The 18,417-nt window shown below is 41.5% G+C and overlaps 1 protein-coding gene across 1 annotated transcript in view; it reads right to left on the reverse strand.

Annotated features, from left to right (window-relative positions):
* Nucleotides 1-11,598: 11,598 nt before the first annotated feature.
* Nucleotides 11,599-18,417, reverse strand: part of IRS2 (insulin receptor substrate 2) — a 31,700-nt gene continuing 24,881 nt past the window's right edge. The window contains exon 2 of the mRNA XM_037377325.1: nucleotides 11,599-13,968. Within this exon, the coding sequence (XP_037233222.1) occupies nucleotides 13,964-13,968 (5 nt within the window). The 3' untranslated portion in view covers nucleotides 11,599-13,963. The remainder of the gene's footprint in view (nucleotides 13,969-18,417) is intronic.

Here is an 18,417-nt window from a genome sequence, read left to right on the forward strand (position 1 = left end):
GCTGCTTTCATTGACTGGAACTCTATTCACTGGAGTGCAGCACATTAACACCAGGAGAGTATTTGACTTTCTTTGCAGTTGTTAGAACTTTCGTATTTCCTAGTACCGGTCAGACTAAATATTAAGTATTTCCTCCGGAATGGTGATTGTTCTTCTGTGCTTCTTCCTCTGTCCAGGACAAACTGATCTGTTGACAACCCACTACCTGGGCATATGCTTGGGTTTACACATTACCGTTTGAATCTTACATGATACAGATACTACCAAATGCCATGTTGCAGGTGGCTCCAGGTGAGAACAAGGGTATGGTTGCTCCTCATTAACACCTCTGTTTTCCAGAATATGGGACTTCCCTGGCAGACTTCAGTCTGGAGAAGAGACTTCAGGACAGGAAAGCAGTACCAGATGACCTGCAACTTCAGTGCTTTCTCTTCTTTCTGTCTCCTCCTCTTCTCTCCCCACACCTCTTTCTTTCACTTTCACAGCCCATGGCTTACTGAACTCCCCTCTTCCAACTTGGCTTTCTGCTTTTCTCCTTCTTCTGGAAACAAGGCCCACCTTACCCCCACCAGTCCCTCTGTCCCTACAGCCCTAGTCCCCATCAAGACTCATCCTAGCCCCCACAACACCCTCCTGGAGAGTGGATCAGTGGCACGGTTGGGGGACAAGCAAAGGCACCCTCTTCCAGTCAGTCTCCATCGTGCTGACAAGGTAGAGGACTGTGCAGGATACATCTTACAGGCTGAGAGGTGTGAGACCGAAGGGGATAAGGGTGGGGAGAGGGGCACCGAAGGTGGGCCGTGTGGCTAGCACATTACAGAGCAGCAGACCGGCGTTGCAAAGGCTAGGCAAGAATCAGCACCTAATAATTTTGGTACTACTTGATACCATGTGTGTTTAGAGCTGCAGCATACTTCCTAACACTTCTGGAAATAGGGCAGTGGGAGAGAACTGTTGCTATTGTTTGGGATTTTTACTGTCTTCTGTTTTTTATTTTCCCTTGTAGTGAGCAAGTAGGGTGGTTACTGTACAACATAAGGCTGACTATTAACTGACAAGTAAGCACACTGAATCTGCTTCTTGTCCCCTCAGGCAGTGGTCCCTAACTCTTGGCTCAGGGACAACATGCTGAGCACCAGATTCCTCAGCGTTAGTTGCAGCTATCTGGGAAAGCCGAGTATAGCACCAGACATCACTTGCTGTGTGTTACTTCTTCAGTACACTATCCCAGGCTGCTGGAAGTTGGGGTTCTCTGCTTGGGATTAGACATTGGCCAAAAGACAGAAGACAAAATAACAGAAGATGGAAGAGGAGTTGGTTGATCACAAAAACAGTCTTGCCCAGTACCTGAAAGCTCATCTTGTCACTGCAGCAAGTCCTCAAAAAGACTGGGCAATTCTGTGCTTTCGGTGCCTTCCACAAACTCCTTTCTTAGGTTCACGAGAAGAGAGCTATCATCTCTGCACTAGTTAAGGGCTCCTGGTGCCATGCTACATTTCATGAGGTAGCTAGGAAAGCCACATCTTCGTTATAACAGAAAAAAAAAAACAACAACCAACACCAAAACAAACAAGCAAAAATAGTCTGGAAACATGAGAAAGTAATTCAGATCACAGAGAACTATTCACCCAGATTGAGATAGTTGCTTTCTTTAGTTTATAAAGAATGATTTAACACATTCTGGAGTTCAAACTGGCCACACATATCTATTTATGTTTTAAGTTTGAGCAGAAAATAAAATCATCCATGAAATACTAGTTAGGTTGTAGTCTATTGCTGATCTATAGTCACTGATACGGCAAATCCACTACCAGCTGTGAAGGTATTCCTCTCCTGTATTCAAGTATAGCACTGGTGATGGGAAGAGGCTACCTATTCCTCTGGTGTAAAGGGCAGCAGCAGTAATGCCTATTCAGAAGAAATGAAGGGCTATCCAGGCAAAGACAGATACACAAGTTGGCATCGCAGATAAAGTAATCCTGGTCAGCCAGACTTGGAAGTGAAACACACGTTTATGGATGGTATTGCAAGCATGCCTGTGCCTGACACTCTCCAGATTTGGATTATAAAGGTTATACACAGATGAGTTAACCCGCTTTGCTGCAGAGCCCGGCTGTGGCCAAGAGAAAGATGATCTGTCTTAAGGGATCTTATCTTTGAATGTCTACTCTGCACTCAGGAGCTCCACAGGCAGGGCTAACAATCTTGTATAGATCTACACAGAAAGGGAGGAGAATAACTTTACTGGCCTCTTGCAGCTATCTCAGTTGGGTCAATGGCTCTCTTCTCAAGTGTAATGGGTTCCCTCAGGTTCACCCTAGTACACTGACGATGTCTTCTCCTTCCTACTGAGTAAATCTTTAATATATTGCAAGCTCCATGTGTCTCTCAGTTGTGCTGTGAGCTGAGTACCTGCAGCAGCACAGCTTGCCTTACAAGTTGCCAAGGCTACCCCAAAACCTCTTCCCTCCGTTTCTCTGCTTCGTGTATCCTTTTCTTGGTACACAAATGTCAGCAGTTGTAACCCACTGCAGGGAGGCATCTGGCAGTGATGGCTGCCACAAAGGAGGAGGCTCTTGCTGAAGATGCTCTGCCAGCAGCGTTATGCAGACTCCCCTCCTCAATTCACATTTTCTTGGCACCTACACCCCTGTCTGACTGACTTTTAAATGGGCAAAGAGTCAATCCAACAGATGGGCTGGGTGGCAGGAAACCAAGATGCTATGAATGTGCATTGTCTGGGTGTGGAGAGTCAAACTGCCAGTCAGGAATATCCAAGTAGCTGCCCGTCACACAGCTATGTGACGACAGCGCAGAGATATGCCGTGAACAGCCAAGTTTGAACATCTTCCGTAACAGCAGCAATCACGGACAGAAAAAGTACAGTAAAGTGGCGTTGCAGCTGACCATACTTGGGAGGAATCCAGGAAGAGATTGTGATGGAGAGACGAGTCCAATGGAAGAACAGCTTTCCTCTGATGAAGGGACTGTCACCATCCCCCGTCACGATACCTTCTGGCATCACAGGAGATTTTATACAGAGCAAGGCAAGCAGCAGAGAAAGTTTATCTTTGTCTCTCAGAAGCCCTTTCAAACTAGCACAAAAAATCTAATGCATTAAATGTTTTTGCTAAATGGCTGATTTGTACGGTATGTGGTGGCCTCTGCATGCGTGGTGTGAGCAGACTAGCCTAGTGAGCCTAGTTACCAAGGAAACAGGTTTTAAACTTGAAACATAGGTAGTCAGGTTGACAAAGAGATCTTACACTTTTTTGGAACGTTTCTCTCTTCTGAGGAGAGAATGTGGAAGCTGGATTTCAAAATCCTCCTCCCTGTGGTCACGGGGCTGCTGGAAAATGCTGTCGCATTGTTGACCCTGACTTGTTGGTCTGGCAGAAGAGGCAACAGAATATGTAACAAAAGATCATTACACTGCATCGCCTAATGCTTTACCTTACAGAAAGCAAATGGGGGTTTTAATTAGACAATGACTTCCTTTCTTTGAAGGAGCCAATCAATCACAGTTTTTCTGTCCTGAAATGAGGATTATTTTTTTTTTTTTTTAACATAAATCTTTTAAGCCTCGGTGCTATGGCTTTATAGGAAGAGGAAATTGATCTCAGCCGTTCCCCAACAGAGTTGTACTGAACATAAAGTGTCTTTCTTCCAGAATATATTCATTAGTTCCTTTTTTCAACTTGTCCTTGAACACATTTGATTAAATGATTAAAATAATTCCATCCCAAAATGACAGTTTGTAGGACAAACTTAATTAAGCTCTGGGATTGAGGAATGGAAAATCGTGTCCTACGCTTCTTGCTTTGTATGAGCTCCTATACTTAAATAACCACATGAGGGCCATTGTAAGCCCCTGCAATATGTCGGGCATCTGGCCTCCCTGAATTCTCTGCACCTGATGCCCAGGCAGTGACAGGTTACTGCTGCACTGCCCCAGCCACCGGTCCCTTCCCTTCCCCCTGCCTGCACTGTGAGCAGGGTCACTTGTTAGCATCTCCTCATTCCACAGCTCCCCACCCCTGCTGCCCCCCCCCCAAATATGCAAACTGGCCATGCAGAGCTTGAAAAATCATTTGGTGCATGTAACAAAAAGGAAAGGAATTCTACTAATTTCGTTGTCATCTCATCATTTTAAAATACAGAAAAAAGTTACACCTTCTGCAGGATAGTGCAGTGAAAGTTGTGAAATTATTACTTTCTCACCACTTTGTTTTATCAGCCTGTCTACAGCGTCAAAAACCTGAATTTGATTGCTCTGCTAAAATAGCACCACCGCTTTTGGCAGCAGTGTAATATTAACACACACTGAGATCTTCAGCATTGTTTCTTTTACATTTCTCAGGTTATCTTATGCTGGCAGTTTAGAAATACAGGGCTTCATTTGCTAACGTTCACACTGCTTCTAGTCCTTTTGTGAGGCCATTGGTGCTAGCAGTGGTGGATATATCACATAAAAACACTCTTCTAAACAAGGCTTGAGAAAACATTACAGTGGGCTTAGTATGATGCTCAGTCATAACTAAGCAATTCTATTGACTTCAGTGGGGCTGCATAAAAATAACTGCTAGTAAAACTTGGCTCAGGAACTTTAAAAAAAAAAAAAAAAAGAAAAGAAAGAAGAAAAGAAATTCTTTAACCACAAACAATATGTGGCTCATTTTGCAAACAATTACTTAACTCACCAGTATATCGATGATAAAAACAAACCTCCCCCATTCCCCAGCCAACAAAAAAATAAAAAGGACTAGGAAAGCAAAATTGCCTGCGCAGGGTAAATGACACACAAATAAGCTAGAATAGGAAAAACATATTAATGAATCTTCTTTTAAGAGGTAAACAAAATGCTGGCTTCTTGCCAAGGAGGCATGCATCGAAATCAAGCAGGGGATCCCAGAAAGCACAGCAAAGCAGCGGATAAAGCCTCTTTAGTGCTGTAAACGAGGCAGGCACAATCTGAGAGATGGCTGCCCCACGCACACAGGCACACAGAGCGGAGGGGCGAGAGGTCTGCCACGCTGCAGGGAAGCTGTGTGTGCAGCCCGGCCGGGGGGCTCTCGGGGGCTGCTTTCCTTCCAGCAGCTGCCTTTGAGGAAGGCACTAAAATACCTCAAGGGTCCCGCTCTTGCCTTCTCGGTGAGGAGAATGCAATGGCAAAAGAATCAGCCGAGTTTTGTGACGTTCCCCACTGGTCTGACTGAGTGGGAGCAGTTTGGGCAGAGCCCGGCAGATGATGTGTCCATCCCATTAGCTCTCCCCGTCCCAGTGGCCAGAAAGGTCAGCATCCACGTCTACACTGCCTCTGTGCCCACCACCATACAGGCTATGGTGTTTCCTGTACAGTGATGCACGCTGCTCCGTGCTTAGCTGGAAGTTTTTATTTCTTCCCTTGAAAGGCTCCTGAAAAACCTTGAAATACAAAAGGAAATATGAAAAGTTTCACTTTTCCTCCAGCCAGTCATCTTCCAGAGCTACCTTGCTGATTAATGCAGTGAGACAGGGGTTCAGAAAGAGCTTTGCAGAGCCCTCACCCTCACCGCGCCTCAGTCACACGGGTTAATGTGACCACTGAAATGGATGCACCGAGAGAGGTGCACAGCCAGCGGTTCAGGCACTGAGGCAGGAAGGTGAAGTCGTGGCTGATGAAAGTTGGAGGCCCATTTGAAATTTCTGTTTTCAATCAGGGGACAATTGATTTTTGCCTTGTGGATCTTCTGTCCTAGAGGAAGAATAAAATAGTCACCTGCTCATTAGCAAAACAAAGCAAACAGACAAACATCCCCCAAATACATGTCAATCGATACACTGACATCTGTCAAGCTATATTTGAATGTACACAAAACGTGAAATTTCTTGTGTAGTAACAAGCATGACTAGGCCTTTATCACGGTATCCACTGATAAAAACAGTGCTGCTTCTGCAGAAGAGGAGAACCAGAGCATTTTGCTGAATAGCATGGGAGAACTTCACCCACAGAGCAATGATGCACCTGACACACCAAGAAGGTGTATCGCTGCCTTACACATCAAGTTGAGGATGATCACAGCGTAAAATAACAGAACTATTGGAGCTTATAATTTGTCATGGGACAGGCAGTTCAATGGCTGAAGAGTGTACAGACAAGTCCAAACATAAATGAGGTTCCCCTGACCATGACCCCCGGATGCTTTCTCATAATCTGCATGTCTGTAAACAAAGAGCAAAGATCACAGATACAACCCAGCAATGCAGTTCTCCAGGTGCATCACATAACAAGTGTGCTTGTAAACAAACACTTGTACAAACAAAAGATCAGGTTTCCGATATGAAAATTATGCTGGCTTGAATTTCTTTGCAGTACCACTTTTCTGGTTTTGAAGGCATTGGACTACAGCTGCTCAATTAGAAGTCTGATTTTCTTTATTCCTTTAGAACAGAAAAATCCCAGGGTACGTTACCTTCTGAGAAATGCAGACAAATTCAACAAAGTAATGAAATGTTTATATTGTCCAAGTATTTCCTGTGAAATAGTAAAATCATTATTTGATTAAAATAATATAGAATCCAGCACTGGGATATTAATCACGCTGTACCAAAGGCAGAGAAGGAAAATATTATTCCTCTTTTGTTGTCTGTTACTAAGAAAAGATTCTACTCAAAGTGAAACACTTCAATATTTGTTCTTTAGATAAATAAGATTAAATTTTAACCTTTACTCTTCTGAAACCCTTAGAGAAACATTCGCTTATCTTCAGCTGAAATTAATATTGGATTGCTTTATTGATCCATTGGCCAAAGGCACAGACTAGCCATGAAAATTCCTTTCTGCTTGTATTGACACATTGAACAGGAACAAAAAAAAAGGCATTTAAAAGCAGTTTAGCCTTGAGAAAATGGGCAGTCATTGTGAGGTTTGGCATTCTAAAAAAAACCCACATTCTTCCTGTACCCCACTTAAGAATCAAGGTATTTCTATGGAACAGCTTGATAAGACATGATAAGTAACTGGCTATAATTACATTTTTTTGAGGGACCGCTTAAAGGCAATCTTATATCCCAACACGGAAAAGCCTTCCAAGGACATAAGGTTTAAAAAACCAAAATATCAAAAATGTATAAACAACCTCTCAAACGACTCTGAGTCAGAGCTTCCATTCCAGTAAATCACCATGAATGCAACAGTGACATGTTCCTAATCTGTGGCCACCGAGACCAGGGCCCCAGGGTTTATCTGTGTGCAACAGCTTGTGATATTTAGACTGCAAATTGGCAGCAGTGAAAGGGCGATTGGTGGGTATGTTGTAGGTGACCTGGGTGACCCTACTAAGGGTGAGTTCGGTGTGAACTGACTCCCCAGTCTCTGTGTTTATACCCTGATCCCATGGCAAGTGCGAGATAATCTGGAGTAATCACTGCTCCATAGGGAAGAGGTAACCACCTCACCATTACCTCTGGGTCAGATTAAGTAAAATGATAGATAATAGTGATGTAGCTGCTGTATCACTTATTCCTCCCTTATCTCCATAGCTTGTTTAAGCATACACACATTTACATGAACCATGACAGCTTCACCTAGGTTTATCACACAGCTGTAGTAATGGCATAGTACACCATAACACACCGCTCTGCCTTCAGCGGGACAGTTCCTCTCCTGATACGAGGAAAGCATTGGTGTCTCCTGGTACGAAATTATACTGCCCACAAGTGTCAGAGAAGTTGATCACCGTGTTGCTTTGGTTTTTTGGATTCATCATGTTGAAGCAGTTTCATCTGCGGTCAGATAAGAGCACTCAAGCAAATGAACTGAGTTTTAACTGACAGTAACTAGTCTCACCAGTTCTTTTCTCTTCAGCATCTGCATCTAAATCAGGTCAATTGCCAGTAAAGGGACGACGTTACAGAAATTATCATTATTTTTTTCCAAGAGTAACTGTCCTGTCAAATAGGGTCGTAATGTACCATAGCACCATAAATTTAGACTATGCTTTCCTTGGAGACTTCATAGGGGGTACCTGGGAGACCTCTCCACAGTCATTCAGTGTATAAATTTGTCCAAAAAGCCATTATGCCTGGGTGAAAGAAAACTTTTTAAAGGAATTAGGAGCATATATTAACTCTACTGTTTTAAGGTCAGACTTCTCACACAAAAATATTCTAGTGGAGATGTAGCAAATTCATCCCTTCATAGACAGGTTTCATCATTGTAACCAAAATTTTGACTTAAGGGTACACTTCAGTTCCCTTTTTTTGGGAAAATCTAAGTCATATCACAAGATCTAAGCTTGGAACCTTTTGCTTGGGCAAAAATTCCACATTGGAGTTTGTCTGAGGTAGAATGGTAGGCCTGGATGTTCACCTCTGCAGTACAGCTTGCTTACACTAATGAATGAACAGGGAAGTAATAACTGCATTGCTGGGTACACCCACATTTTCAGACAGGATTCTTAATGAGAAAGGAAACTATTTTTAGGAGCAGCAACAGAAATTTCAAAGGTTCAGACAGAATAATACATTAATGTTTAATTCCTGTCAAATGTGGGAGTTCAGTTCAACTGGTCCATCTGCAACACGCATGCTTCCAAGTCAGAGAGTCCTGTTCCTTTATTTAGACCTTCCTTGCATTCGTTATTAATGGATGTTTCAAGGTGTGTCTAATTCCACCTTCTGCTTCCTCCCTTTACAATATTTAAACAAAGCCTGATGTTTATATCCTGTTCCTTCTGTAAGAGCAAGTATTTTGGCACTAGTGTTCCTCACCTTCTAGACATACCTTCTACATTCAGTTTAGCACTTACTGATGCATTTTTATGATTATTTTCATTATGTGTATATGTATATTATATGTATATGTGTGTATATATATATATGAATATTATATGCTCACTTTAAGCAGAGGGGAAAAGAGAAGATGTAAAGAGGCCCTGTAAAGAAATACTGAGGATCAAGCAGACTTTTCAAAAACTTTTGGCAGCCACACATTCAACACATGACACAACTTTGCTTAACAATATGAAAAAAATTGCGATGCCATGGCTCATACAAAGCAATGTTATGTGTCGAATCTATCCTACAGGCCAGTTTCCCCATTCCTAGTTTGAACATTGAAAAACATATATTTAGTCTGATATATAGATTGGACACACCACAATAATAAACAAATAAACAAAAAAACCCAACCTGGGGATCTGGTGACATGTTGGTGACATTTTCTGTCCCTATTACTTTGGTAGGCCACCGAAATACTTCAAAGAAGTCCTTTTTTAAGAAGTCACTCCCACTAAATGGCACAAATTGTACCCTTAAATAAGGATTATCTACCATAAGTTGTAAGTTAAATATTTGGGGCTCCTAAAAAGCAAAACCTCCATTCATTAAATATAATCTCTCCTTGCAGATCCTATCAGAGACTCTGGAAAAGCCAGGTGCAAGTCAGGTGAGTCTTGCAGTGCATCTCGATGTCTCTGCAAGAGCTGGCTGAAGTTCCTCAAGGTGGAAAAGCCATGTGGGAACAACTGAAGCAGCAGTAATGTACTGAAAGATTTGGTAGGTGGTTTGCCTCCCACAGAGCATGAAGGCTTACACCTCCGGCCCAGTCTGTTCCTTTGCACTCTTCAGCAACGGCTCTCCCAAGAGCAGACTCCAAGCTGCATTTCCACACTCAGAATACTCACAGATGGGTTCAGAATTAGCATAGCAAAGACCTGAAGACTTTCTTCTTCCCATCTTCTTTGAGAACAGAAAGCAGGTTGAATGGTAGGAATAGGTGTTGAAGGAAGCAACTTGCTTGTCCCTTGTTTATTATTTAAAGGCTACTGAAAGATGCTTTTATTGTGGTCTCCGGGGCCACTCCAAACTAGAGAATTTGGGAATGCTTCGATGCTCCAGGGCACAGGTAAGTGCTCACAGTAAACTCATTCCATGCTGGGGTGACACCTAGATATGTATCACCCCTTCCCTGACCTCTGTACCACAAAAAGTAAACAAAGGTTCCCAAGGAGGCTGGAAGGCAGTTGAGGTCCTTAAGAAGTAGCCACTGGACAAGGACTTCAGAGCACCACTCAGGTCAGTGCAAATGTTGCTCTGGAAGCAGCCTACGTCAAACCAAACTGTGCTGTGGGTGGGCTGGGTATCCAAAGCTTTCCTAAAGCTCTGATTACCAGAAATTGAACCCATCAGAGAATCATTTGACACTGGATTTCCAGAGGTCTTATCAAACACATTCTTCTTCTGCGGGATTGTAAGGTACCACTCACATATCCTGTTGAAAGCAGAAAAGAAGATACTTTTGGAGAGCTGTATTTCCCCAAAGCAATTTCAAAGACTAAAGCAATTGCTCTTTCTCTTCAAGGATGTAGGCACCATAATATCCACAATGTTCCATTTTGTTTCCCCTAGCAAAACCTGCAGCTAAGATGGTCAAGACAGATGAGAGAAGGAACGGGATGTTCTGTCTTGGGCAGTACATAAATTGTCTGTGATTTACGTCCACATTCTGTGGCTTATGTGGACACTCCAACAGCCACAGGATGATCCTACTCCAGCAACAGACAGAACTGCTCTTTTCCATTCAAGCCACTTTCAGAGAAAGAACTTGAGCTTGCCACAATGAGCGAGGTTTTGTCCTTTTAAGACAAAGCTGTATGAGTATGGTCCTTCAACCGTCTCCAAAACATAATGTAATCATGAAAGCAGCACCCCACTCAGTGGTAGACATGGCCAGGAAAATGTAACATATGTGTCCCAAGACAGGATTTCACTCCAAATTACTTCAAATGTGGTATGTATAGAGATCACGTCCCTTCCTGCACCAGCAGGCCTTGCATGTGAGCAACAAAGACATGTCACTTCGACACTCCTCAGCTTATGCAAAAGAGATCTCAGCAAGACCCTGCTGTGAAATGGACGTCAAGCTTCTTATGAACCTGCTGTTGTCATCCCCTGCCCCGCATCACTACAATCCCCATCATGAGTCAGTGACCCTCACGCACATCATTTACTTGGGCACAAGGAACACTGAAAAAGGGTCATTTGCACAGGTGTAAAGGACATTCCTACTGCCCAGGAGCAGACCATGCTGTCTATGGCTGCCCCCCGGAGCTCCTGCCAGCAGATGAAGACACCTACGCAGAGCATTATGTTCCTGTTCACTTTGTAACAGTGTGACTATACAGCATGTATAGGTCAAATCCATTCCCACTAAACAGACTACCAGAAGGACTGCCAGTCTTCCACTCACTTTTAGAACTGGAATTAAAAATTAAGACCAAATTCTGTTCCTAGTTATTTCCTCAAGTGTACAAGCTTCACCTTCCCAATACTGATCATTTTACTCTTAAACAAAATTAAAATTATTTCATAGTTTTTCAGAAGCGTTATATGCTCAGTAAAAGCAGGTAAGTATGTGCACAACAGTAAGATTTATTCAGAGCAAGTGTGTTTCCATTTAAAAGAGAGAATAAACTGATTTTATTTAAACAACCAGAAAAACCACCCCACCCCCAGAGAAAAAAGGCACACAAATACTTTACTCCTTTCATAAATAATGTATTTTATTGCATATGGCTATTAAGGAGAGCATCCATGATCAATACAGACTAAATACAATACACTACTCTAGTTCCATTTATTCTGGTCTCCAGCAGCATCACATTTATCCTTATATACAGCGTGTACATTGGAAGACACAGCAAGATAAGTTAAGTCTCTTGTCATATCACAATAGCAAGAAATATATTTAACATCTTGATATCCAGAAACAATACGTACCCAAAAAGAAAACACTGCTTAATAACTGTTAAGGTTATATAGCAAAAAATATTTTAAATTTAAGGTAAGTCAGGCAAAATGTACAAAGACCCAATATACATTGTGAAGTTTTAGCAAACATAACATTTATACATTTTGGTTCCATTCTGTAAACTAAATTAAGAATGTAAGTATTGCATATGCCTTTGTGAAATATACAGGATAGAGAAGAATTTACTATATTGTCAAGTTTTTGTTTTGAAGTTGATGTATGCATTTTAACCATTTGTTTTAGTGGCGTGATTTCTTAATTGGTAGAAGGCTACTTCAAAATAGAAGTTCAAAGCATCGAATTCAGCAGGTACCACACTCAGTGCTGGGGGGGGGGGGGGGGGGGGGGGAAGTTCAGACAGAAAATATCAAAAGTATTTGTTTTTTTAGTTCCAGACTTGAACAAGCAGCATTTTAGAATGTCTTAGAACCGTTTATAGCATTATTATCTAAAAAAAACCCCTCAGATAGATCAGATATTTAAACTAATTTTAGATCTAATATTGTATCAACCTATGCATTGCTGTGATTTAAGACCCCAAAAGTTACACTGAAAAATAAAGTGTGTCATGGGGTAGGGAAGGAATTAGTTTACATTCATCTTTGTCTTGTAATACAATCCTCAGTTCTAAAAATTCAGCATGTAAGCAGGAAGACTGCATTGCCATTCACTACATTTGTAAGACATTGACTTTCGTCTTCCTCAGAAAAAAAAAAATCCCAAAAGATAATGCATTGTTAACAGTGAAGTACAGGTTCCACCTAGCACAATGATTTAAAAAAAAAAAAAAAAAGGAAAAAACGCCTCATGTAATTCATAACTTACTAATACGTACATGTCTATCAGAGCAGGCACTGGGGAGGTACCCTTACAATGTATACGAACTCTTCAACAAATTTACCAAAGGAGAAACAAGGTGGCATGACATTCTGCTAGTCTGGTGAAACAGTTGTATGTGATGTTTGTGACGGTAGCCACCACATCACTCAGATTTTCAGGCTACTGGAAATGTGATGCACAGGTAGCCTTGAAAAGAACTCAGGATAAATGACTGCAATGGTTCTTCTTCCCTGTAATAATGCCTGCAGCTACAATGGTGCTTTCTGGGTAAAAGGCAAATATCAGGACTTTCTAGATGGCAAGATAATACTGTGTTAATATTAGCGCTTGAATCTGCCCGATACCCATTATCATCCCTGCATTCCTAGCATGCCTACGTGGATTTTTGGTTACAAGAAACGCAGCTAAGAACAGGGTTAGCTGACAAAAGTGAGCTTGTAAATAGGAGAAAAGGCTTTTGCAATCTGAAGTACCTATATAAACACCTACATAGAGAGGATTAAACAAGTGTGTCAAAGGTACAGAGAGATACCCCCAATATAGTTTGATGTTTTTAACTTACGTTGCTTCAGTTACACATTTTATATTTTTTAAATACTCTGAATCCTTTGTCCAAGTCCGATTCACAGAGTTTCATCTCATTTTAGACTTTTCAGTGCCCTGGTTAGGCTTTGTCTGAGAAGTAAACCCTGCGGCTAGTGATTCACAACCCAGCAGCAGCAGCTGTACGCGTTGCAAGTTCAGTAAGGCTGAGGACCGTTCTTGAGAGACTCAGCATAGAGAAAAAGGAGGTCCTGTTGTACACCAACACCACAAATCTGGCTTTACTTTGAACTGAGGTAGTACTGTGGTAGGCTTGAACTTATGCCAGTAAATACCAGATCTTACTGCTTCAGCAGGTGTTACAGAATCCCCTAATATGCCAAAGAATAAATACAGTTTGTCACTGAAGAAAAAGGGAATGAAGGCATTGGCCGTTAGTTAAAGAGGCCGGCAGAAAAGTTCCTACGATCTAAAGAGCATCTCCAACTTCTGTTGAAACAGCAGCAAAATGATACCGTAGATGCCATGAATAGGTAATGAGTTAGGCAGGTTGCTTTCCCTTCCTCCCAGGTTTGTTGCATGGTTTAGTCCACAACAGTTAAGTAACTGTCAGGACAAATAATATCAACAACAACAAAAAGTAAACCTTAAGCAGCTTCAGTTACAAAAACAAACAAAAAAAAACCCCAACAAAAAACCTAAACCAAACAAACAAAAAGGTATATGCCGAGCAGCTTCTTTGAATGTTGTACGCTGTTGTTTGAGGTCATGGTGAGAAAACTAACTCCTTCACTCTGAAAAGAAACAAATGAAAGAAAGTCAATAAAATCTGTGAAAAAAAATCGTATCTATGACTTTAAACAACACAAAAATACCATAGGGAGATTTTTCAGAATGGGTTTTCATGGAAAAAAAAAACCCCACAACCCACAACAAAGCTATGCAATAACTGCTTTTATATTTGTATACATCATAAGGTACTGCAGAGGCAATAAAGGGAGTACTCCCCAACCCAATACCCCCTCCTTTATTTAGAACTTTTCATCTGTGGCTCTTCAGACCAGCAAACCATGGGAGACAGAACCAGTTAGAAAACCTGACACAAAATTCCCCCCAGTTCAAGTTGTAACCATCACTGTTTGCATCAGTGGAAAGGGAAAAGGGTGGCAGAAAGTAGATACGAACTCAACTGTTTTTTTGGTTGTGGTTTTTTTTTTTTTTTTTCTCCAGTCAGCTGGGTGTTATCAAAAGCTGTGCATTTCCAGACATTAAAAACAAGTTTCTTGAGTCTACGTTGTCTTTAGGGAAAGAGTCTTCCAAAACCGTAAGCAAAGTATAGAAAGAACCATGTTCGAATTGAGTTATTTGATTTACAAAGCTGCTTTACACACTCAAGGTGAATTATGCAGTAAACCAGAAACTGACGACAAAGTAACCCATCCTATTTTAAAGAATGCAGCTGACTCCTTTTGTGGTTTTTTTCACTGCAAAGAATTAATGGATAGTAGGTGCCACAATCATAAAGGGACATCATTATATTGATTAACTTACAACATTAAGATGATTTGTTCACATGGTCATTAAAAAAAAATATCAAAATTTCCTTAGTATGTTGCTTATTATCACAAACAGGAAAAATCTATGCAATATTTGGAAAGCAGCAATGCACAAACAGTAGTGAGTAAAACACCAAGACTGTACACTTTACATGACAGAACATTAACACCCCATTTCAAAAGGTGCCGTCTAAGTGGTAAATCTTAATACGTCAGGCTGCAACATTACATCCATGAGTGCTATTAATAGCCTAATTCATTCAATAGTTTACAGTGATTTTTTTGTTCTATGTTGTTGTCTCCAAGTTTACAAGCTAGATGAAAAATTTAGTTTGAATATGTATTACACAAGTTTTCCTGAAAAATGAAGTTATTTTGGAACACTTTGGGAACTAATGTTGATACGTAGAAAAGTCAATAAAGGACATAACTCATTAATTTTGCCTGTATTGATACAAGTCAGTATTTCTGTACATTTTTAATTCCTTTGGGACTAAAAAGCCAAAATAAATTGTATATGAAACCTGGATGTCAAAGTATACATAGTGGATGTCTGTGCAAGTTTCAATCCATACAAGCCTCTGATAAACCAGTACAAAGGCTTTTCCTTCAAGTCTACACAAAAACAAAGGTTGACATATCTTGGCATATATGTGAGAATTGCTAAATTGCTATTGAATCTCTCAGAGCTAAGGTTTACTTAAGGATTAGTCCTGCTGGAGTCAATCGGAGCCACTATATGATCAGCTACTTAGGATATTACTTTGGATTTTATTTCATGACACAGCTTGAGATTAATTAATAGCTTGCCAAGACCAAAAGGAGAGCAACTCATTGCCCCCACCCATTGCCATTTATTTGTTGCCACTTTTTTGATCGGAAACTAAAGCCAAATCAACCAATTCAACCTTCAAAACTAGAGCTTTTGTAGCAGGATGGATGGCTCTCAGAAGGGTATAGAGATCCCTCACTGGAGGAAGAGCCGCCTAACAAACCACTTTGTTCCGACTTTCATTCAGGAAAGCAGGACAAATGCATCACGCAGGCAAACAAGTGAGTGTTTAACGATACATGCCAACTCTGTTTTATTGCCTTCCTCCTCCTAACAGAAACCAACCTGACAACTAAGTTTAGGTTCCCAAAAGTGGCTATGATAGTGAAAGCCAAATAAAAGTTACAAAGCCAAACAAAAAACATTCGTTCCAATAGGTAAATCAGAGGAAGATATTTTTGTACATGCAAAAACACAAAAAAGTGTGCTTCCAGAAGTATGTCAGCCTAGGGCGGTCATCAGGGAGGATTATTAGCAATTGAGTAAACCTGCCGTTGTTCTTACGGCACAACAGGTACTTTCCAGCCAGAATTAAACTGGAGCAGGCGAAGTGGCTGATGCTTCAAAGCACTTCCAGACTTGGTTCATAGGGTTTTGTAGGTGGACAACGGGACTGTGAGCACAAGCCTAAGAGCCTATGATGCAATAACCATGTCATCCAATGAGTCTATAATGCTGACCTATAACAAAAAACTAACCCAAACAGAGTCTTCAATCATGAAACAACTTCCTCTGACTTCAGAAGAAGCTTTGAATCAAGAAAGAAAAACTAACAATGTTACCACTTGATCCACACAACAGCAATGTCAGCTTCAGAGGAAGCTTACTTGCAAGAAGTTGCAAGTTGCATGCTGAAGTGAAAAAAAATAAATTACATCAGTATCAGTGTTGATTTTTACTTGAGTGATTAGTATCTTTTACTTAGCCTCAGGTCAATATTCCACTTACACAGCAAGTCACATCAGCATACATTGTCTTTACCCAGGAACTAAACAAAATTCCTACAGGGCATGAATTTATTCTTCGGTAACTTCATTCCCCATGGACGTACACAAATCCAAATTCAAAGTCCAGCACTATGTCAATGCTGAAGTTTCCTCTTGGGTTTGGGCTTTATTAAGGAAAGTATTCATGATCACTGTTGAGTTTCCAAAACTACTTAAAAGTCATTTGATTCCACCAGTGCTTCTTGGGGAATAAATCAGATAATAAACACACACACAAATTGCTAGGAGACTACCAAATACTCAAAGACTTGTTAAATACACTGTGAAGAGAATACAATGGTTAGTCAATTAAAGATGATCTACTCTGCTTATTAATTTTCAAAGTCAGTAAGCAATGAATAAAAATTTTCTTAATTCCTAAAAATAATTCTCATCTACTAACAAGCACGCAAACAGCTATTCATGTGGCTCATGGCAAAACACGTTGCTGGTTTTTCATAACCAGTAAATTTATTCCACTGGCAGCACGACTGCCAGAGCAGATCAGGCATCAGGCACAGAAGCCCAGCTCCGCCACGGGCTTCTGCCCTGACTGCAGGCAAATCGCTTGGTGGCTTTGTCCCTTTGTTTCCCCTCCCCATGCTGCCTGCCAAATCGATTCAGGCTCTGATCCCACTAACTAACTTTTCCTGGAAGAGCAATCCTATTGATACAACTGAATCTAGAGGTTAACACCACATACGTCTGTGGGCATCGGGCCAGGCCATTAGACAGCACAGCCCAAGGAACTGAATCCCACCCACAGGGAGATGTCTTCAGCCCCCCTGACACTGAGGAAGCGGTGCATGGCCCTGGGTGAGGCAGCTGGCTGGTCAGAAAAGGCTGGTGTGTGTCCCCCCAGCAAGCTGCAGTGCCCTCCCTACCCTCCAGCACCTTGCACTGTACCCAGCCGGGTGCCCCGCAGGAGGTGGGCTCACGGGCACCAGCACGGCTTGTAGCCTTGCACCTCCGCACCACCTTCCCTGCACCCAGACCTGTCAGCATCAGCCAGCGAGCACAGCAGGGAGGTGAGCTGCAGAGGCTGAGGGTGGGGATGGACAGCCTGGATCCCGATGGAGATGAAGCCGTGCTGGCCTGGCACCGATGGCGAGGGCAGACGGTCTGAACCACAGTCCCTGAGGGCTTCCTTATGGGAGGAGTTGTATGATGCATGCACACACATTGTAAGGTCACAAATTTGGTCAAGCACCCCAATGAGAATGCAGCCTGCCTGCTCCCTGGGATGCTACCAGAGAGGTGCACATTAGGAGCCAAATCCTGACCTGGCTCTGACTCTCATTAAGTAATTTAATGAACACTATACTTAATATTAAGTACATAGGTAAACCTGCTAAAGATAACAGAATAACTCATGTGCGGAGCTATGGCTCTTCACAAGTAATTCCAGGGAATCTGAGCTCCACTCAGTGGGACTGTTCATACCAAATAAAGGCAAGTTTGGCCATCGTCATAGGAAAAGGTTTCAATCAGAGCTTAAACATTTGCCTCACAAGCACTTCGCAGGAAAACATAGTGTGATCTAGCAGTTTACAAAGCTCATGAATAATATCCATCCAAAGTAAAATGTTTCCACATTTCAGAGGAAAAACAAGTCAAACCATGAAATGAAAAAAACACGTTGTTATTTTTTTTTTAAACAAACCATGGTTGATCATAATTGGAGACATGCTGCCCCAAGTAACTACGCTCTTTTGGTATGTTATTCCACTAAGAAACAGTACATGATGTTATTTAGATATGTCTCTGTTGTTGTATGAATTTAGAAAAGCAAGCATTGGGTCAACATAAATTCTTCATGACCGGTAATTACAAAAAAAAATAATATAAAAATCACTGAATTTCTTTAAA

The sequence above is a fragment of the Falco rusticolus genome, chromosome 2 (genome assembly GCF_015220075.1).
Source record: "Falco rusticolus isolate bFalRus1 chromosome 2, bFalRus1.pri, whole genome shotgun sequence".
Lineage (NCBI taxonomy): Eukaryota > Metazoa > Chordata > Aves > Falconiformes > Falconidae > Falco > Falco rusticolus.